We start from the raw sequence: 23,320 nt of genomic DNA on the forward strand, positions 1-23,320 counted from the left end.
CCCCTTTGGGGTTTGAAACGTCGACAGAATGAACATGAAACTGTGGATAATCCGGATCATACCACTGCAAAAAACTACCACAGAAGCTTAAAATCTAACATAACTTCCCTGTACGGAGGGGAAACATGGAAGGAGATCTGTCTTCTCGAAATCTTGAGGATAAAAATTGAGAGGAGAACTACAGACCTGCAATACCCAGGTCATTATAGCTCTTCTCTCAATAAGTTTTCATTCATATTCTTTCTGATTTAGTCCTGATGATGGACCCCCTTTGGGGTTTGAAACGTCGACGGAATGAACATGAAACTGTGGATAATCCGGATCATACCACTGCAAAAAACTACCACAGAAGCTTAAAATCTAACATAACTTCCCTGTACGGAGGGGAAACATGGAAAGAGATTTGTCTTCTCGAAATCTTGAGGATAAAAATTGAGAGGAGAACTGCAGACCTGCATATACCTAGGTCATTATAGCTCTTCTCTCAATAAGTTTTCATTCATATTCTTTCTGATTTAGTCCTGATGATGGACCCCCTTTGGGGTTTGAAACGTCGACGGAATGAACATGAAACTGTGGATAATCCGGATCATACCACTGCAAAAAACTACCACAGAAGCTTAAAATCTAACAAATTATTTTAATGCTATCAACAAAATGTTTCATGCCCAATGTATCCTCTGGTTATCAAAGGGGACCCGATTCCTGGTTATTAGCTATTTAAAACTCTCCTCCTAAAGTCTTGAATGATTGAATTCTAATTAGACACCTAGCTTCTTGTCTTTAGATTCCATACAAAAAGGGACAAGCAAATGATTTGAGAGCCCTCCCATTCCAGCCTTAGACTTGATTTTCACATTTTCATTGTAAAGTGGCTCAACCACCAAAATCAATCCATTCTCTTAAAGATGCCAACCCAACCTCTTTTGACATTTCTCCAAATTAGGGAGATCTTGATAGGTTCCACATTTATCAACTGAAGGTTCTCAAACATCTAGAAAAAAAATATCCAAGTGGGTCCATCCTAATGACCCCACTAGATTTCCCTAAGATTTAAAGATAGATTTAAATCACCTCCAATTATCACATTTTCACTAGATAGGTACCTAGAGTCAACCAAGGACTCCAAGAATGATTTCCTATCATCATAAGGATCATAGAGATTATTGAGCCTCAACGCTTTCTCCGGTTCCTTGGTTTGTATTTCCACCACTATGCCAAAATTCGAAACTATAGAAGAGACATATATGAGATTAGTACTCCATTTGATGAGCACACCTATTAGCTATTCTAATGCATCCATATTACAGAAAGTCCAATATTTAAGAAATGAAGAAAATAAATCAAGTTCTTTTTGTCGTGTGCACATGGTTTCTTGAATAATTACCATATCTGGTTTATAAATGTCAACTAGTCTTTTGAGGGTTAACTGTTGTGGGCGTCCCCAACTCCTCTAACATTGGACGACATAATTATCATTTGGTAACCTTATGTTGGGATTTCCCCATTCTAAAGACCCCATCAATAGTGAGTTGTTCCCTTCCCTAAGTTCTTTCTTGGTGTTGGGTTTTTCCAATGATATATGTGATTTCCAACCCACATTCAAGGGGCTTTCCTTATCCACAACTAGTCCCCCCTATTAAAAATTTTAGCTTCGATTTTGGTTCTCAATAAATAATTTGTTTTTGGTTCTACAGGGGTAAAAAATTCTTCTAATTGCAATTTTTTTAGGGTGGTTGTTGCATGTTTTAGCCTCTCCCATCTAATTCTCTAAAACTATAGCAACAAAACACAATTCAAAGGTGAATTAGAATTCTTGGGCTGAGACCTTAGAGATCCAAATAAAACTCCCATGATAGTGGCATGAATCTTTCTTCCTTCCAAATCATCCAAACTATCCAATTTAGATGGGGAGACATTAGGTTTTGAGTTTCCTATTGAGGTTGATTCATTATGATTTATTGGTTGACACCCACATCTAATCTTAATAAGAGTGACAACTTGGTATTTTGGCTTTGTACCTCTCTCATTGGAGATCCCTTGAACTTCATCTGATTGCTCTTGGTCTTGAATCTGGTCTTGTCACTCACCATCCGACCCTCTCTTTACTTTCAAAAAATCTCTTTCTCTTTGCGTCCATCATCCCCTAGCTCCCCTATCTCCACCTAGTACACTCTCTTCTCACAATTTTTGATCCATTGTTTTTTTTTGTTTTTTGTTTTGTTTTTTGTTTTTTGTTTTTTGTTTTTGTTTTGTTTTGTTTTTTTCTCTGTATTTTTGTTTTGTTTTTTTGTTTTTTGTTTTTGTTTTGTTTTTTTGTTTTTTCTCTGTAAGATATTCCCTTGGTTGTTAATGATACATTCCATCTTCAAATCTCCCATCCCATGTTATACTGCATTGAAAGGGTAACCTCTAGTAACCCAAATTTTGATTGTATGCTTGATTGCCCCATTGTATCAAAATGTTCTCTAGAAATCCTTCTCTTAAGTCAAGCTCCACTATGATTTTAGCCATATGCCTATCGAGCTTCCCCTCTTAACCTCCTTCAAACACAACGAAATGATCAATAACATTGCTAACCCCTCCAATATCCTTTTGTGCCATTGTTCCAATGACAAATTGGGGAGTAAAACCCAAGTTTTCTAAATGTAGTTTAGTTCTCTTAGGGGTTCAAAACCCAAATGCCATTTCTTTAGCCTTAGGCCCTATGGACCCCACATCCACTCCCTCTCTAGAAGTCGTTTCGTATCCTCCTTACAAGAAAGAACAAAATATAACCACCCGCAGGCTACCAAGGAAAACTTTGGTAGATATCCCGCCATTGGTTTCCAACATTTAAACATCCAATGTTTATGGTCTCCCTCTTTATATTCTTGCTCGTAAATTACCTATGATAACTCTAGTCATCCATCCTTCGACTTCCTCTATTTTGACGTCCTTGCCAACCACCATGTTAACCTGGTCAAGTCTAACCCTAATATTTTTCCTTTTTTGGGTTAGCGAAGTCAATTCCTTTGTTTCAGTGTTTTTGGGCCTATCAGATTTACTTGATAGCCCCATAGAAATAATGAAAACCTTTGTTCTAGTAGGATTATGGTTTTTTTTTAGAAATTCATCAAATCCTATGGGCCTACATAAGGAAGATACAAAGAGTCAACTGCCAAAGCTTTGTGAAGTGTTGTCTTTTCCAAATGGTTTAATGGTGGAGGGTGTGAGAGAGATGTACCACTTACCCGAGCCAATAACTGGTATGAGTTAGGGTTATTTATTACATCTTTTTGTGAGTTTGATCATGCAAGGGTTGATGGATAACCTCACCCACCTTTGATACTGTCCGCTTGGCTCATCTAATGAACTCATGCCGTATATCTTCTTTGTAGAGAATGACACATTAAAAAGCCTTCAACATTCCCATATTTCAACTAGATTCTCATGCCCATGAAAAATTGAACTAAATCTTGATTCCTCCTTCAACTCATAATTGACAAGTTCCAAATCTATTTCCATAGCAAAACCTTTGCACTTGACCAAAAAAATTATAAAACCCTAATCCTCCTCCAAAACTTGCGTTATTTTATTTATACCAATATTAAAATATTTTTAAATTTCTTAGGCTCAACAAAAATAAATAAATAAAAACACCTCTACATCCAAGCACACCACCATATCCGCATTACTAACCAACTATAGGCTCAACCAAAAAAAAATAAAAACACCTCTCCACCCAATCACACGACCATATCCTCATTACTAACCAACTACATCGAGCTATAAATACTTCACAAAATTGCCCAAGTCAAGGCGTTCATATAAATCATTAAATTTATTTTAAAAAAGCATTAAAAGAATGCCGTGTTGGAGGTTTTAACAATGCAGCACCCCTTCTGTTTTTATTTGTTTGCGAATAGCTCCCCTCCATATATTCTGTCAATGATACGCAATGGAGCTTTGCAGTGGCACCCCTCCATATATTCTGTCAATGATACGCAATGGAGCTTTGCAGAGGCACCCCTCCATATATTCTGTAAATGATACACAATGGAGTATTGCGATGGCCTGAGTGAAGGTTCGACTGGAAGCCCAGGCCTATTAAATCCCGAAACAAGGTCAGAGCAACTGATAATATTAATTCAATTCGCTGAATGGAGCGTTGGAGTGGAATACTCAACGCATCCTCCTCCCATGGCACTGCTTGCAGAGTGGCTGCATCTCTCTGCAGTTCTCCTTCTTTTACAGCCGGTCCTGCTGTAAGTTCCCTACTTCATTGCCACGATTCATATTTCTTTGTGTGTGTATGGAATTCAGGATAATGACTATTGGATTTATAACTATCAGATGCCTTACAAAAATGCAATATTTTTTATGGGTGACCGAGTTGAAGGCACGGGAAATGCAGTGATTGATAGACTCTCCGATTTGGAAGTGGTGGCATCCGTTTTGGTGTCTAAATTGGGGTCAACAACAAACGCCTGGGTGGTGGAGGCACCCGCTTTCGTTGGACCTTTTGCTGTTTATAAGGACTTCTTGTCTTCCACTAAACGAACAGGCGAGCCCACCTCATATAACCCACAAGGATTCCCAGCTGCAACCTCCACAACGTCAATTCTGGCTGATTGCCTCCAACAGGTAATATTAGATTCTGGTTTTTGACTGCCATATAATTTGGGTTTTTGGTTTTCACTTAATCATTGAGTTTAAAAAAAATAAAAAATTGAGCTGGCAAATATCAAAGGCTCAAACGAAGCGCCATGCTTGTTAAATACCGACATTCCAATGTGGTGGTTTGCACTGGCCAAAGATCCAATAATACCATTCATAGATGTTGTCATAACCTAGGGCTCTACAAATCATCCTCTCCGAAGCGATTTATCAAAGCCACTTGAAGCAGGGGTGGGAAGTTTAACAATAAAATCTCACTTTTCCATCTCAGATAGGTGCTGGTAGAAAGAGGATATTAATGAAAGCTTCGGTAGAAGATCACTAAGACATAAAACCCTGTTGTTCTTACACTTGATGTGTCCATAGGTTCTGAACCCAACTTTAGATGCCCAGAATTTTAGGGTTAAAATTCTAGAATGCAATTCATCACTTGAAAGATTGCAGGCAACGATCATCTCAACTGTAAAGTGGAAAATCTGTGCAAAATCTTTTGTATGATTGGTAAATGGATTTTAAAATGCATCGAAATTATCAAAGTCCGTCCCTGATTTAGCTTGTATTCAACCCATTTGGTTTTCTCAGAGTTTTGTTTCTTGGAACTGCTTTGGAAAAACACATCTTAAGTGGCTACACTCTGCATAAAGCACACTTCCTGTGACTGATGTACCACGTCTAAGGGATAACTATTCTCTTTCGAAATTGCCTCGGACTTGCACTTGGCCTTGTGCCATTTGAATTCATGCCATTCTGGTGGGTCTGAATGGTGAGACAACTGCAAGAATGGAGCTCCGATACACAGCTTAATGCTCTCAATCTCGCCAGTGGACAAATGCCTTATTTGTGGGTTGCACACAGCTTAACTTCACAAACTTCATATCTCGCAGTTTTATACATTCATGCATAGACACATATTTTTAGAAATTCCCAGCCTTAGGTGACATTTGTTCTTATGATCTCAATTGAACAAATAGATTTCGGAATTTAATTAACATAGACATCAATTTCAGTCCATAGTATCAATCACACAATATAGGTAGTGCTCCATGGGGACACGTCCCCTAGGGCGGGGGTGTGCTCCCCATGTTTCCCACACTCTTGGGATGGGGGATGCCTGGGGAAATGTTCACCCATGTCCCCCTTGGGGAAACTTGGGGAGACGCAAGGAGAAACATTTTCCCAATGTGGAGGGCCCCAAAAGGGGTTCTTGTTAGCGTCTCCCCTTCAAAAGGGCTAGGTGCCCCCCCGAATTTTGCTTGAAAACAAGAATTTATGAGTGGGGAAACTTAATATCCAACCTTGGGGCCCTACTAATGCTATGTAATGAATGACAATATTAAATTATTTCATCTTCATCCTTTTACTTAACTTTTTAACATTACCATTAATTGTTTTAGGATGTTTGAGAGTGGTTCCGGCCTAATTGGATTTCACATGGAGAAAGTAGAATTTTAGATCCCACTCAAAATTCAACATACTTAACAGTTTTTAGGATTTCAAGATTGGGGAGATTGCAAAGTTTCCATTGGATTCTATCATGTATGAGGGTGTGGAACTAACATTTAATCAAGAGCACCAAACCCTATATGTACCTCAATGTTGGTGGCATTGATTGTTGAACTCCTTTGTCATGACCCTAGTAAAATTGTGCTTATCACTCAAATAAAATATCGATTTGACATGTTAAGCTTTTCTATCTTATTTTTACTCTTAGAGGGTGATATCAATGATGATGATCCCAATATAGGTACTGATTTTGATGATATGCATGTATTTGTTGTAGCATGATTTTTTTGGACTATAGAGCCATCTAGAGCCTCTTTGTTAATGTATTTTTGCTTCAAAGATGGATCACACTTTGTGCTATTTTGGTTATATGCACTCTTACTTGCCATATATATGAGAAACTTTGCATATTTGTGTATAATGGTTTGGATTCATATGGATGCACATGAACATTTACATACTTTTTTCAAAATTTAAATATTTGTGTATCTTGGGGTCAACCAATTTTTTGGTCTAATTTTTTTTCCAGTTCCTAATTTTGGGGTTGACTAGTTTGATGATGGATCTGGTTTTGATAACATTGATTCAATGTTCATTGTTCATTTTCAGTTTTAATTTTTGAGTCTTGAGTCTAGATACTGATGACCTTAGACTCAGTCTTTGACTCATCACATTTTACTATTTTTGAGTGAGTAATTTCAATTTAATATTCCAGTCTTCAGACTTTAGTATCTAGTAATATACTATTTTGCTTAGTACTAATCAGATTCTAGAATAACAAGATGAATTTAAATAATGTAACGATATTTTACTATTTCTATTTCATTGAATATTTCAAGAATGAATTAATGTATTTCATTATTGAATTTGTATTTGAATCATGTTTATATATATACCCCGATGTCCCTCCATCCCCCCAAATTTCCCTTGAAAATGGGGGTTCTCCCACATGTCCCCTTGTGCGTCTCCTCTTTCCCATGTCCTATTGTTTTGGAAACTTGGTGGAACATTGAATATATAGAAAATTAAATAGTGGAAGCATAAAACAATTTCACACATACACAACTAATTTCTCCTTCAAAATCAACTTTTCATTTCTTATTCAAAACTTACAAGGAAACCTTAGCAAGTTGTCAAAAAACAGCTGCATGGTTATCAAAATCACTTCATAAATAAACTTGCACAAAAAACGAAAAGAAACAACTCGTTGTATGAATCTATATGACTATGCGGATATGCTGTACAACTTTGTATGACTATATGGATCTAATCTATGTTCGCTGTATGGATGTCTATTGTGGCTCCTCTCGTATTCTTCAGCTTTGCTCAACTAGTTGTTGTCTGTGCCTGACAAAACTGTGTCTATACTTTCTATCTTGACTTGCCTTTATACTTTGAGCTGAAACCATGATCTACCAAAACCCTAATCTCTCAGTGAGATGTACGATTGAAGTTAATCTTAACCTATGTCATTTATGCATGAAATACATTATTAGACTCATTCGCTAAATATAAGACACTTCACTTTTTCCTAAAATGAATCACAAAATGGAGTTACTTTTTGGAATATCTTGAACCACTTCCAACAGGTTCATAATGAACTTGTGCAGAAGTTCTTTTCCGAGTTATATTTCTTAACACTCCCTCTCAATGTTTTAAAACTCCGACTTTGACACTGACTCGGTCGAGGGTTGACTCCGACTCCGACTCTGACGCCGTATCGACTCGACTGGCTCAATTTCAATGGCTCGATTGTTGTAAAAAATACATTAAAGATTATCATTCATGTTTCCAAACACACATCATTAGAATATAGATAGAAGACAACATATGATCAAAGTAGGCTCATGAATATATCCATTATATCAAAATGGCACCCAGTGCATTGTCCAATACATACATGATCATGATATAGAGATCAAAACAAAAACACATAACCAAGGAGGCTAGAAATGGCCTCTACAACAAATGTAAACTGTGACGAGTGGTCCAATACTGCTGGCTACTGCCGGAGGAGCCGGGATCACGTGGATCAATCTCTGGATCATCATCAGAGTCAGATAGGGGGCCCCATGGCTCCTTCTCATCATCATCTCCAACTGACACTGTAGAAGTGGTAGCACTAGCAGGTTGTGCATCAACTGCAAGCTGAGATAGACGAGATATGTGCTTCTGTCGTGGCTCCACAGAAGAAGCGCCTGCAACTGGAGGACTTGGGGCTGGCCTTGAGGCTGGTACAAGTGGATCAGGATCTGCATTCAATTGAACATTATGTTCGAGTGTTGCCTCCACCTGTAAATCCAAATCAAGATCCTCATCAGAATCAAACTCTGTTGGATGACTCTGCACTACCCAATCTGATGTTGGATCAATGTCGTCCAACACAATGGGATCTGAATCAGGTTTTTTGTTCAGCAATTGGTTGCGTCTGAGTCGGAGGTTGTATTGGACATAGACCAGATCATTTAACCATTTTTGATCCAAATGGTTTCTCTTCTTTGTGTGAATCCTCTCAAAGACAGACCAATTGCGCTCACACCTAGTAGCATTGCAAGTTTGACTCAAAATACGAATTGCAAACGTCTGCAATTCACGACAATGGCTACCAAAAGCCTCCCACCATTGTGCTGCAAAAATCATAGGAGTGTAATGAGTTAGCTCAACAAAATCACAAATTATATCCAACTTTCAAATTATAAACGAGTTAACAAAATAAGTATTAACAATTTGAAAATTAAAATCTTTGTTTACCTGGCTCATCTACTTCCCTTGCAATCTTTGCTAGGTTCTTCCCAAAGGTACTTGAGGCACTGCTGAAGGTTGTGGCCTGTCGGTGTATCTCCAGCTGATCACACTCCAATGGGATCATGCGATCAATGCAGTCAATCAATCCATCTATAACTTCCCCCTTCAAAGCTCCTGTCGCCTTAGCTTTATAATGATACCGTGGGTTCAAAAAATACCCAGCTGCATGTATAGGGCGATGGAGTTGATTGTTCCATCTTTCATTAATGATTGCCGAAATGGGCCCACACTTAGCCACTTTATTTGCTCCTTTGCTTGATCCATAGCCTCATAAATGAAGCCCATAGCCAATTTTTCCCCATCCACCAACCGCAACACCTTAACCAGTGGCTCAGCAAGCTTCACAATCTCTGCTACCTTTCTCCAAAATATTTCTACATTAACTTTCTTTTTTAATTCTTTGCCTTCCAGTTTGTGAGACCACTGGCTTTGATTCCATTCTTCACTGGAAAAAATCTTTTGCAAGTTTCTATGTTGTGAAAGCATAGATTGCAATGTTAAAAAATGCGTAGCAAATCTAGTGATGGCAGGCCTAATAATATCCCTGCCTCCTGTGTGTTTCCTCATTAGGCTCAAAATCCATGAATGATTGTAGATAAATTTTGTTATGCTTTTGGCATGATCTACAGTGTTTTTGACCCAATCTAATTTGCTAATATCCTCAAGCATGATGTCTATGCAATGTGCAGTACATGGGGTTTAAAAGATGGTTCTGTGCTTTTCCTCTAACAGTTTACCAATAAGAACATAGTTAGAGGCATTATCTGTGATGACTTGAACAACATTAGCCACGCCCACCTCAACAACCTCATCCAATAGCTGAAACAACAATTGTCCATATTTTACCTTATCAGATGCATCAATTGATTTTAGAAACATGGTTCCCTGTGGGCAGAAGATACGAAAGTTTATGATGGTACGGTTTCTTTGATTAGTCCATCCATCTGACATGATGGTACATCTTGTTCTTGCCCATGAGTCCTTGAAATATTTCAAATACTCATTAATGGAGGCAATTTCTTTCTGCAAACGATATCCCCTTAACTCATGCATAGTAGGGCCTTTGAAGCCTTTTCCAACAGCATGTTTGGCATCAAACATAGGCTCATAATATGGTGAATGGGAAGCATTGAAAGGGATATCAACATCATACCACCATCTAGCTATGTAATCACAAGCAGTCTCCCTCAATTCTTTCTTCCAATGGTCATCTAAAGTGGGTTGCAAATGACTTCTACTAGGTTGAAGACCATGTGCATCTGATGGAGAGGAGGGAGTGAAATAACTTTTGATATTCATATCACCCTTTTTCATTTTACCCTTTCCCTTTTCTTGAATAGACTCAAAAGAGGGAGGAACATATCAGAAGGGGTTGGATGCATCAGTACAAGGGATAGAGGAAGAAACCTCAAAATCAAAATGGGAGTTGGTAGCCAGTTTTTTTTTTGTATATTCCTCTTCCTCCCAATTTCAGCCTCTAACTCTTTTTGCCTAGCCTTATATTCTTTAAACTTCTCAAAGCTGGCTAACAAATCCTTCCTAATCTCCCCAATTTCTGGTGAGGTACATGGAGTAATTTGGCTTCTAATCCCTGCCAAGTGTTGTTTCAGCCTATTAATGCCCCCAGGACCTTCCTTAATTTTCCTATGGCAAAATTTGCAATGCATTTGACTATCAACCATTTCAACATATGCCCAAGCAACATCTTTCACTCTAGGTGCCATTTTTTGAGTTTGAAATGAAAGCAAACAATCTGAAAATGAAAACAAATAAAAAAACATTGATTCAATGTTCATTTCTTTCACACAAAAACACTCTTTAGGATTTCTAGATTTGCACATAAAATTTAATAAGCAAAAATAGATTTTTACAAGTGAAGAAAAATACCTCTAGGCACAAACTGCTTCCTCAAGCTTGCTCCAAGAAACCAACTCCTCAATGCTGCTCCAAATGGTTGCCCAAGAAGCTCCTCACTCCAACTACAATGCTTGCCCAAGACTCCTCACTGCTGCTCCAAAAACAAATTCAACAACTCCCCACAAACTCTCACTCAAATGCATGAGATGGCTGTAAGAGAATGAGAGGGGTTGAGTGGGTTAAATAGGGTTTAGGAGAGGGGAATGGACCTCAAAGACCAAATAGGAAAAATTAAACCGGTTTGGAGTCCCCAAAATTTATTTATTTATTTATTTATTTTTTTTAAAATCGCTGATTCGGGTTTCATATGGGCCACTGTCACTAACTCAGCAGAGTTAGAGCGGGCTCAGCTGAGCCGGCCGGGTTAATACCGAGCTGGCCTCGGTATTAACCCAGCCAGCGGAATCGAACCCTTGACTGAGTCACATTTTTTAGGCCTGGCTCGGACTAACTCGGCCGAGTTTGTTCTGAGCCGACCTTTTTTTAAAACAGAGCTCCCTCTTAGCGAGGAAGAAATTCTACACCAATTGAAGTTTTTCTTTGAATGCTTCAAACTTCTCTTTTGTTAAGGGTTTGGGTAAAATATCCTTTACTTGCTGATTTGTGGGAATACACTAGAGTATCGTTGCTCCCTTCTGAATCTTGTCTTGTATGAAGTGATATTTGATCTCTGTGTGCTTGGACCTATCATGAAACATTGGATTTTAAGAGAGTTTGATGCAACTCTGATTATCACACTAAATGATTGTGGGATTCAACTCCTAATCAAACAATACTACAAGCAACTTGTGAAGCCAAATGGACTCACAGCTAGTGGTATTAACTGCCATGTATGTTGAGCTAAATTCCCTGGAAGTTTGCTTGTTGCTAAACCCAAGCTAAAGTAGCACCTTGAGGTTCTCTTCCTGCTTGTTGCATTGCTTATCAAATTTGAGTTTGTATATCCCTACAACTTTTCTTCACTATCTCTAAGATATCCCAAACCATACCCCACTATGCTCCTCAAGTAGTTGAGAAAATGTTTGTATCTACTCGATGCTCTTGCCTCGACTCCACCATAAAGTGACTCTAGGTGTTTATTTCAAAACACATATCTGATTTGGTGTTGACCAAGTACATTAAGGAGCCTATTAGTTGCCTATGCAATGTGGGATCCACTGATTCTGAATTTGAAGCTGTCATCTTTTTTAGATTAGTGATCATGGGTTGTGCCATAAGTTTGTAGTTCTCCATTAGGAACCTCTTTAGAATCTCAATTACATACTTACTCTGAAAATTGTAACTAGGTTCGGTCTTCATTATGATATAATTGTAATCATGACATTGTATGTTCCTTATAAAGAAGGAAAAAAAATATATTTTATTTTTGGATTGTGGGTTTCATACTCAAGTTTGAGTCAAAAGCATGTTCTTCATGCTTTTAGGTCTACTAGGTCTTTCTAGGATAAAGAATAATTTTGGTCATGTGTCAAAGTCCCATTTGGACTCATTGTAATGAAGGAAAATATTTATTTTATCTGGAAAACGCCATGGAAAAACCCTAGACCAAGTCGGCCTATTGGAGGGCTATTCGTCCCTCAAGAAAGGTTATATAGAGAGAGCTATTTGAATCTTTTGGTCACTTATCTCAAGCAAGTTCTATTTGCAATAGCAAAGGAGAAGAAGAGTAGCTGGGAGGACAAAGAAGAGGAGTAGAAGTCGAAATTTGTCAAAGAAGGTTTTCTCTCTTGTCTTGCTAGGGTTTCTGAAGTTGCTAGTTGTTGGAGGCTGAAATTTTGAAGCAATTATTGGGGCCGAAGTTGCAGGGACGAAATTCTGTTGTTGGGGCCGAAGTTGTAGTAGCAGAGTTGCAGTAGAAGATCTTGTTGGGGGTTGGCTTGGGGCTTGAAGGGTTTGTTGGCTTTGGTCTTTGGGTCTTGGAAGTCTCTTTTGTAAGCAGATTCTAAAGAAGAAGAGAAAACATTTTCTGGGTTTCCCCCTTAGAGTGCTTTTGCCCTGGCTTGGAGCCTATATTTTGTGTACTTCGTCTCTTGTGATCTTTACTGTTTTTGGTAATTGCTTGATGAATAAAACTAAAGATCACAAACAATTATCAAGATAGGAAAATAAGTTATAATCTACAAGTCTCCAGATTTTCCAACATGGTATCAGAGCTAAGGTGCAAGAAGGAGACTAGGGATCACATTTTAGTTGGCACTATGACAAGGGTTATGAAGAAGGGTTTCAAGCTTCTTGGGAACCTCGCTACATCCATCAAGAATTGCTACTTTCAAGGACGAGAATGTATGGGTTATTGACAGTGGAGCCTCTAGACATATGACGGGAGAATGCAATCAACTTCAGACCTTGTCGAAAGGAAATTCATCTCATTCTATCGAACTTGGAGACAACAAGAGCTATCCAGTGAAAGGCATTGGGTCTACATCATTGGAGCTCGAGTCAGGTGGAAGCATTCACCTCAACAACATCTTATATGTTCCAAGTTTGAAGAAAAACTTACTTTCTATTTCTTGTCTAGAGGATACAGGTGATAGAATTTCTTTTGTTGATGACATGGTTTTGGTTTAGAGTAAGGGCTCTAGTATTAATGATGCAAGGGTAATTAGCATTTGTGAGGGGACATCGTATATACTCTATACACCTCTAGCTCAAGCCCTAGTTCACTTGGAAGTCAGTCCTTCCTAACTATGGCATAGAAGGTATGGACACCTTCATTATAAGATTTTTCCATCTCTGGGTCAAATGGTCAATGGCATCCCTGAAATAAAGGAAGATCATGAAGGGACTTGTAAGGGATGTGCTCTAGGCAAGAATGTAAAGAAACCATTTGCAAGTAATGATACCAGATCTAAGGAGATTTTAGATCTCATACACTTAGATGCATGTGTAATTATGGTAGTCACGTCTCTTGTGGACATCTGTACTATGTAACCTTCATTGATGATTTCTCATGGAAGACTTGGATATATCTCCTCAAGAACAAGATCGAGGTATTTGAAAAGTTTCAGGAGTTCAAGAATGAAGTGAAAAACCTCACAGAGAGAGATCAAAATTCTAAGGTCAAACAATGGTGGAGAATACACCTCCAAAGAGTTAATAGATTTTTGCAAGGAAACATGATTCAAGAGGGAGCTCATTGTTCCCTACAATCCTGAATAGAATGGTGTTGTAGAAAGGAAGAACCGTACTATTGAAGAATGTGTCAGAGCTAGGCTACATGATTAGGATCTCCCTCAATTTTTATGGGGAGAGGCATGTATGATAGTTGTTTACCTACAGAACCAAAGTCCTCACAAAAACCTCAACAACATGACTTCGGAAGAAACATTTATAGGAAAGAAGCCAAGTGTGGATCATCTTCGTATATTTGGGTGTCCTGCGTATATTCATATACTTAAGGATAAGAGAAAGAAGTTAGATCCTACCAGTCTAAGGGGCATCTTTGTTGGGTACAATGCTTCATCTAAAACATACAAAATCTATATTAAGGAGGATCGTCGAATTGAGGTAAGCAGAGATGTCATCTTTGATGAGAGTATAGCTTACAAGAAATCAAAGGATGTTCTAGTTGACTCTGATGAAGAAGAGATACCCATCTTTGAGGATATCTCTAGGGATAATGATGGTCAAGAACCGAGACCTACTCAAGAAGATGTTGAAGGTCCTTGTGAACCTATACAACAAGTAATTGTTCCAGAAAATTGGAAGAGGCTTGTTTGGTTGAAAACTACTCTTCAAGAGGCAAAAGGACATACAACATCGGGGACATCTAGGGAAAGTAAGAGACCAAAGAGGTATTTTGGATATGCTGCATACATGACAAAGCTGATTGAGGCAAAATCTTCCTTATATGAGGATGCAGCTAAGCATCAAGAATGGAGGAGTGCAATGTAGGAAGAATACCAATCCATAATGAAGAACGATGTATGAGAGATTGTCTCTAGGCCAAGTGACAAATCAATAATCACTTCATAAAGGATTTATAAGATAAAGCACGTTGCAAATGGGAGCATCGATAAATACAAAGCAAGGTTTGTAGCAAGGGGCTTCTCACAGAAAGAAGGGATTGACTACGAGGAAACATTTGCTCCCATAGCTAGGTATACAACAATAAGATCGCTTGTTTCATTGGTTGCTTCTATGTGATGGGACATTCATCAGATGGATGTCAAGACAATTTTCCTGAATGGGACTATTGATGAAGAGGTTTATATTGAACAACATCAAGGATTTGAAATAAATTAGAGGGAGACTCACGTCTGCAGGCTGAAGAAGGCTCTATATGGCTTAAAACAAGCACCTAGAGCTTGGTATGCTAGAATGGATGCGTACCTTTTAGACTTGGTTTTACCAAGAGTACTACAGATCCAAACCTATACATCAAGGTAGTCCAGGGAGAACCAATTATCATACTTTTGTATGAGGATGATCTACTTACCACAGGAGTAGACTGTAGTATTCATGAATGCAAGAAGTAGTTAGCAACAAAGTTCGAAATGAAGGATCTTGGGATCATGCATTATTACTTTGGACTAGAAGTTTGGCAAAAGCCAGGAGAGATATATCTTGGTCGAGGTAAATATGTGATCAAGATTCTTCAAAAGTTTGGCATTATGGATTGCAAGCCTATGGTGACTCCTATGATTACCAATTAGAAGAGATTGAGGAGTTCAAAGTCTAGTCCGGTGGATCCTACTTGCTACAAACAATTGATTGGGTCCTTGATGTATCTGGTAAACATGAGACCGAGCATTTGTTTTGCAGTAAATGTCCTCAGTGAGTTTCAAATGGAGTTGAAGCATGATCATTGGATTGCAGCCAAGCATATCCTAAGATATTTGCGAGGAACTATACATCACTGCCTCTAGTATACTAGTTCTTTCTCAAGTATATTTCGGATGTAGAGGTTCTTTCTGTCTCAAGTATATTTCAGATGCAGGGGTTCTTTTTGCTGCTGGCTCCGGAAGCTCAGATTGTGATGATTATGGTATGGTGGTTCCGCTATCTTAGCCATGTTGCTCCTACTGTGGAATCCACTTGTTTGGGAGTGGATTACCACTGACTTGATGGGGATCTAAGGTAGGTGTCCAAATGTTAAGAACTAAGAAGAGAGAGAGTTCTTAATCTAATTTATTCTGAACACCTATGCACTACTTAGCTTCGCTAAAGAGAATCAAAGTTATAGTTGTTAGAAATCTCATATCAGTTGAACTACAACTTCTGAACTAGTCTATATAGATAGAGCGAACACTTAAAGCAAAGAAAACTTGTAATTAGGGATTTACTTGTATTCCTTTGTAAAAATGAGGGAGTTAGGTCTCATATAAACAGAGACTCCTCCGCTCATTTTCATTTCATTATCACACATTCTATTCTTTTCCTTTCTAAGAGAGTGCGAGCTAACCTTTTTCGCTACCATGGGTAAGATGTGATCTTTTGGTGATGTGACTTTCTTGTAGAATTGATTTTTGCATCGAGATACTATTCTGGGATTGAAATAAGTGCCTTTTGTGTATAATTTTTTAAGTTTAATGCTTTATCATTTTTCTTGCATGTTGAATTTGTGAAGTAGGGTTTCTATTTTTTGTGTAATGACTAAATGTTTAATCATTGTTGGAATTTTGTTACATTATTGCATGTAAAATTGTTCTCTTGAGGGCCTATAGGGAAACTCTGAATGTACATTCCCTATATAATTTATCCACTCGCAGGAATAATAGTGAGGGTTTTGAAAGGGGATGCCCTAGCCACCCCCCCTTACTCCATTCAAGGTCTTTCCCTTGTATTTTAGCCCTAAAAGACTCCATTAAACCCTAGTAGGATAAGGCACTAATCGTTAGTGTTGATCATCCTTCTTTCTCCCTCTCCTAGATGTCTAGGGCTAGCCACTCGGGTTTCTAGGGTAGATTTATGCATAAAAGTGAATTTGGTGTGGATGCTTGTGCCTCATAAATTAGGATTTGGATCTATAGATTGTGTAAAGGCCAAATTTGGCATAATGTGTGGTTAATACCTCCTATTTAGGGTTGATGTCACCTTCTTTTTGCTATATATGCATACCTAACAGCGATAGAAACAAATTCCCTAGTTTGATCCTAGTTCCTATTGGAAGATCTTTAATCCTTTATTGTTGAATATCATTTTAAGATTTTCTCTTGGGTTGCTATATGAAATTGAATAACTTATCATTGTATGTCTTCCAAACCCTAACTTATCGCAACCTTATTTCTAGTTTAGGCATAGAATATTTTAATATAGAACATCTAAGCCATCTTAGGCCTTGCTGGTACTCTATCGAATATTATATACCTTTTGTTCATCACCTTGAGACATAACATTAGAATATCCTTTTAGGTGATCTAGGGAAGCCTACCTTGTGGTTAACTACCACTAAAGAGCAAGAGAAAGGTTGTTGAGGTGATAGTGGCAACCCTTTCTCTTGTTGCCATAAGGTGTGGCCTCACCTAGTGAGACTTTGCACTTGGCTTTCTAGATGTTGTGGCAACAATGCTTTTCACTCATCTTCATATCTAGACATTGCGGTGCATAATGACCATCCTTGTGAAAAACGAAGCACTTGGATTTAATCAGTCCTTTCTTGGCTACGAGAATGACTTCTCATTCTTTCCCTTACCCTTATTAGATCCTTTACCTTTGCCCTTATTTTTTTATTCATATATGGCTAGGTTCTCATCACCATCCTTCTTGTCGGCTTTTGACTCCCTTCAAGTCTCCTCCTAGATTCAGTCATCTCATGGCCTTTCAAAGTTAGGAGGGTTCTCACGAGCAAAAATACCATTGGCAAATGGTTTCCATGAAGCCGAGAATCCATTCAATGCCAGACTCACTAACTTTGCCTGTACAATCTTCTCCCCAGTTGCTACAAGTCGATCACGAATCTATATGACTTTCATATGGTAATTGGTAATTGAATCTGATTCGGTCATCTCCATGGCTTTGAGTTTGTTACACAATATCATCATCTTGTTAATGTTCTCACTCTGGTAGAGGACAATTAGGGTATTGAACATTTCCTTTGTCATTTTTTCTTAAATAGGCGAGGAATCAAAAAATCCTTAACTCCATCCATAATCATCTGCTTGGCCATCACTTCCTTCTTCGTATGAGCTTCCAACTGTTTTGGATTTGTAGTCGAATGCACAACATGCTTGACAATATCCCAAAGATCATTCCCTTCCAGTAAGAGTGTAACCCTAACTTTCCAAGACAAGAAATTTGAGGCACCATTTAATCTGTCCTTGAATCTGAGGCTAATTGATGCCATCTCTGAGATCTACTCACAAATTTCAAAACCCTTTAACTATTGGTCCTTGTTTCCTGTAGTTGATTTACTGTTGCAAACCCTTGAGAATTTCAACTAAAGAAATAAGTCTAATACAATGTAAAACTTCCAGCCCTAGGTGATGCATGTCCTTATGATCTCAATTAAGCAAACACATTTTTGAATTTGATTAACACAAAAATTAATTTCAGACAACATCCCGAAGATCATTCTCTTCCAATAAGAGTGTAACCCTAACTTTCCAAGAGAAGATATTTGAGGCATCATCCATTCTGTCCTCAAATCTGTGAGGCTAACTGATGCCATCTCTGAGATCTACTCACAAGCTCCTAGATCTGAAAATCAATCCTCAAAAAAATGTTGAAACCCTTGAACTATTGGTCGTTGTTTTTGGTAGTTGATTTACTGCTGCAAACCCTTGAGAATGTTACCCAGAGAGCTCTAATACTATGTAAAAGTTCCAGCCCTAGGTGATGCCTGTCCTTATGATCGCAATTAAACAAATACATTTCTGAATTTAATTAAAATAGAAATTATTCATACCATAGCATCAATCACAAATTGTTGGAAAAGTAAATAGTGGAAGCATAAAACTGTTTCACATAGGTAATTTTCCTTCCAAAATCGATTTTTCATTTCTTATTCAAAGCTTACAAGGAAACCTCCACAAGCTGCTAAAATAACAGCTGCACGGTTATCACAATCACCTCAGAAGCATATCTGCACAAAGATCGAGAAGAAACAACCTACATGGAATATTGTACAACCTGCTCGATGGATCAATACCACTGTATGGCTCTGTATGGCTGTATGGTTCTGCTGTACAGATTGCTTTGGCTTCTCTCCTATTCTTCAGCTCTGATAGACTTGTTGCTATCCCTGCCCAACAAAAACTGTCTGAACTCTCTATCTTGACCCATCTTTTATGCTTTTAACTAAAACCCTATTCTACCAAAACCATAATCTCTTGGTGAAATGTACACTAGAGATTAATCGAAGTCACTAATGCATGAAATGCACTTTATTAGACTCAACAACTAAATACAAAAATTTTCACCTTTTCCTAAAGTGAATCACAAAACTGAGTTACTTTTGGAAATATCTCGAGCCACTTTCAGCACATTTACACTAAGCCCGCGTAGTTTTTGTCTGAGCTATATTTCTCAACAACATAGATAAATTCATCTATAGATAAAACACACTTCCTTCAATTGATTAGAGGTCTAAGGGATAACTATTCTATATTGAAATTGCCTCAGAGTTTTACCTGGCATCATGCTTTTTGAAGTCATGCCATTCAGGTGGGGCTCAATGGTGAGACAACAAGAATGGAGTTCTGGTGAACAGATTAATACTCTATTGATCTCACCAGTGAACAAATGCCTTATTGGTGGCATGCACACACCTTAACACACGAGAGCTGACATATCTCACAGTTTTATACATTCACACGTAGGTACACATGCATATATGTAGATATATTTGTATTTATAGATATATGAATGTATTATGTGTGTAAATAAGTGTGAATTTTTTTTGAAGATAGAATTAATGATGTGACTATCCATGCAAGTGCAGCTCATTCTCTCAAGCGTCGGGAGGGATCAAATCTCTCAAGGTGCAAACTTTTCCTCAAGTTTTTGCATTGTTGAAAAAGTTTGTATTTTAGAGGGATTTGATCCCTCTTGGCGCTTGATAAATCTAGCTCCTGGGGTTAAGAATCAAGATGGATGTACTCGGTCTAAAGAAATGTCTACATTCATAGCAATGCAGGCAGTGCGAGAGAGAGAGAGAGAGGTGTAATTCATATTTTCCCTGGATCTATCCAGTGTCAGGAGCGATCAAATCCTTCAAGGTGCAAACCTTTCCTCAAGTTTTTGCATTGTCAAAGAAGTTTGTGGCTAAGAGGGATTGGATCCCTCTTTGTTCTTGATAGATTCGGATTATGGGGTTAAGACAGATCTACTTGGTCTAAAGAAATATATATCATTCATATCAATGCTTGCAAAATTTCATTTGTGGCAGCACTCCATCAACTTGTTAGAAGAGAGGTGCGATATATAATTTTTGCAATCTTATTTTTTTATTGATTAAATTATATTCAATCTTAAGATGCAATGCAAATTCAATAACAAATCCAATTTTTTTTAAATCTTTCAAAGGAGGATTATTGACCTGACAAAGAGAGTCAACTCCAGTATAAGAGAGCCATGCCATCGACCATATGGGATGCAAATTTTGATTAATCATAAATTATCGCCATGAGCTTGTACTACCATTAAAGCACCCAATAAGTACTACAGACTTGGTCTCCTGCCTTTCGTGGGAAGAACTTTTCCAGTTGTTTGTGTCTCTACTTATGTTTCATCTGTTTTTAATTTAAAGTACAGTCATTGGTATTGGAAACAGGAAGGGCATGAAATATAATTTTGGCCTAAAAGGTGACCCGAAATGGCTGTACATCAAGGTTGTACCAACAACTATCTCATCAACCATGGGCATAGGCTTTGGAACATTCTCATCAACTTTATTGCTTGAAGGCATCCAATGTTGTAGAATTTTAACTAAAAGGGGAAAAACAACAGAATAAAAAATAGAAAATATATTATGGTGGGATATACTCACTGTAATGTTTAACCCATATTCATGCTTCAGGGGTTTATGCTTTTGAAATTTTTTCTCAGTGAATAACCTGTCTGGGGCTCAATTCTGCAAAATATTTCTTTCAAGTATCCTCAAATAATTGGACTCACAATTTGCTGAAGAAACCCTATCTCAATCTGCCTGAAATGTACCCTGAAGCATTTTCTTTATGATCCTTAAAACACAATTGTTTTGTACCATTCCATGAGAGTTACATGTGTACGGGCAGTGACAAAATGTTCTTAGTTTAAAATTTGCTGGTAGAGAGTTTGTAAATAAGTTTAAAAGAATTCTGGTGAGGTTGAATTTATGGATTGGAAGAAAAACACACTGGTTCATGGAAAATGGTAGTGCCAGAATGCTTAGTATGTCTCAGGAAAGTGACATTAAAGGAAAATCAATGTATTGTCATTGGAAACTGCACAAAAAATGTCAAACATTTTTCATGGATAAAATTATCATCCCATTAAGTTGCTTTGATCAGCAGCTTACGTCAAATCAGAGTTTTGGAAAATTGCAACTGCAATTTCAGTATTCCATGCAATGTAGAAATTGAAGGGTTTAATGGTAGGAAAGAGTGGAACATCACAGACCTCCCAACGGTAATGTTACGTAGTATTACATTCAGGATGAATGTTTTGCTAGAGCTTGGAAGACACAATTGCTAAAAGTAAAAGATTACTATAGGCAAGCAAACTTAAATTAAACCAGTTCACCAAAAAGTGCTGGGAAATGAAAAATTTGAAACTCTTTTGCACATATTGCTATTGCTTTTGTTAGTTTTTATATTATGCCAAATCTCTAGATTATTTGTATAAATTTATTTTGAAACTCTAGGATGCCTGGTAATTAGGAATACTAACCATTATCATTTTGACATTTAGTAGTAATTGGTTTGTAATCTATCAATGGATATTGTGTGGCGGGAAACATTGCTACAGGATCTAGATCTCCTTGCGTTTGTGTGGCATTTTTGATTTACAAAGAGGCTGATTTGGGTGTGTTATTGTTAATTTCTTGATGTTTCCGTTGGAAGGTTAAAGCAAAGATATCTCATGAATGTCCCTCAGTGTTCAGTGGAAGTACACAATCTTCTAATGTAGATTCATGGAAGAAATGTCCACAAAGTGTTGTTTTCGGCTTTAGCAAGGGTGGAGTTGTACTTAATCAACTCCTCACAGAGATTGCCATTCAAAAGATCATGTAGGAAATTTGAGAAGTGAAATCATTGGAGGGGAGCTGGTGGACTTTTCAGATGTCCGTGAACAACAGCAAAAGTTGAATCAGGAACATCATGAAAGACAGACTGAAATAAATCTGCTAGTTCCTACCACACCACAGGAGTTCTTAGAAAGTATACAGGAATTCCATTATGTGGATGTTGGGTTGAACTGCCCTGGGGCTTACCAAACCGATCAAGCAGTTATTGAAGGCATAGGAAAAGCTGCAGCATCAAGGAAAAAAGGCCTCCGCATTCTGTTGCATGGGACTCCTCGTCAGTGGGCTGATCGGCTTCGGCCTTGGATATCTTCTGAGAAGGATACATTTCTCGCATTTCTTAGAGAACAGGCTCGAAAACACAAAGAAAATAAGCTGGAAGCATGTGAGAAGTTGTATTTTGCAGATAGAACTCCAAGCTTACAGATGCATTTTGAAATAATTGAATATCTGGATTTAAGTTGATAACAGATATGCTCCAGTTGTAGTGATCAGAAATTCCCCTTGCTAGATTTGAAGGTTTTTCATGGTTAGTCAAGGAAGCCAGCCTTTTATGTAAATTGTCTAACCTTTTAAATGTGTTGTCAAAGCTCCAAATTTATTTTTAATTTGTTGTATTACACTTATTTTGGCATGGGTTTATCACGTTATAATTCGACTTTCATTTGCGATATTGAATTAAAATTTCTGACTAGGGTTTTCTGCATCTGAGTTCTTTTTCTCGGAGTTCTCTTTATAGACATTCTTTGGACACATTATTTTGTGAAATTGTTCGCGTGAAAAGTTACAATAGGTTATTTTGTGAAATTCTTGGTTGTTTTTGTTTGGTTGATAAACATCATCTATTGCTCTGGCCTTCCTAGGGTTTTGTTTTGATTGCATTGACTGTAGAGTATTGTCATGTACCAAAACAAATGCATCATAAATATGAAGAAGAAGAGAAGATATGGAAACACACACAAGGAAAGCCGCATATGAAGTACACGAAGTGGCAAGATTGTTAATCAAGAGTACCATTTTCCAATTGAGAATCTCCATAGTTAAAGAACTTAGTGGTTGCCCATGTAAAAGGATGATGCAAAAGGACTAAAGATGCATTGACCAAAATTTGCATTACTATGAGGCTCAAATCTCCCTTCTTAATTCCAATAGGATCTCCAACATAAGTCCCTTCAGCATTGAAAAGAGTGTGGAAGAGTATATTTACTATCAATCTCACATTGACATTTAAAGCATTGTCAATCTAACACTGTTGTGTATGGGAATATATAA

At 37.8% G+C, this 23,320-nt stretch overlaps 1 protein-coding gene across 1 annotated transcript; it reads left to right on the forward strand.

The window, feature by feature from the left end:
* The first annotated feature begins 3,863 nt into the window (after window positions 1-3,863).
* On the forward strand, window positions 3,864-22,754 carry LOC149257680 (uncharacterized). Its single transcript, XM_089414530.1, is given in 4 exon segments — window positions 3,864-4,247; window positions 4,336-4,626; window positions 21,867-22,049; window positions 22,118-22,754. Coding segments are annotated over 4 exon segments (975 nt in total). The 5' UTR covers window positions 3,864-4,142; the 3' UTR covers window positions 22,514-22,754.
* Window positions 22,755-23,320: the final 566 nt, after the last annotated feature.

Source organism: Pinus tabuliformis, chromosome 6 (genome assembly GCF_031772625.1).
Source record: "Pinus tabuliformis cultivar Carrire ecotype Pingquan chromosome 6, CPIR1, whole genome shotgun sequence".
In the NCBI taxonomy this organism is placed as follows: domain Eukaryota; kingdom Viridiplantae; phylum Streptophyta; class Pinopsida; order Pinales; family Pinaceae; genus Pinus; species Pinus tabuliformis.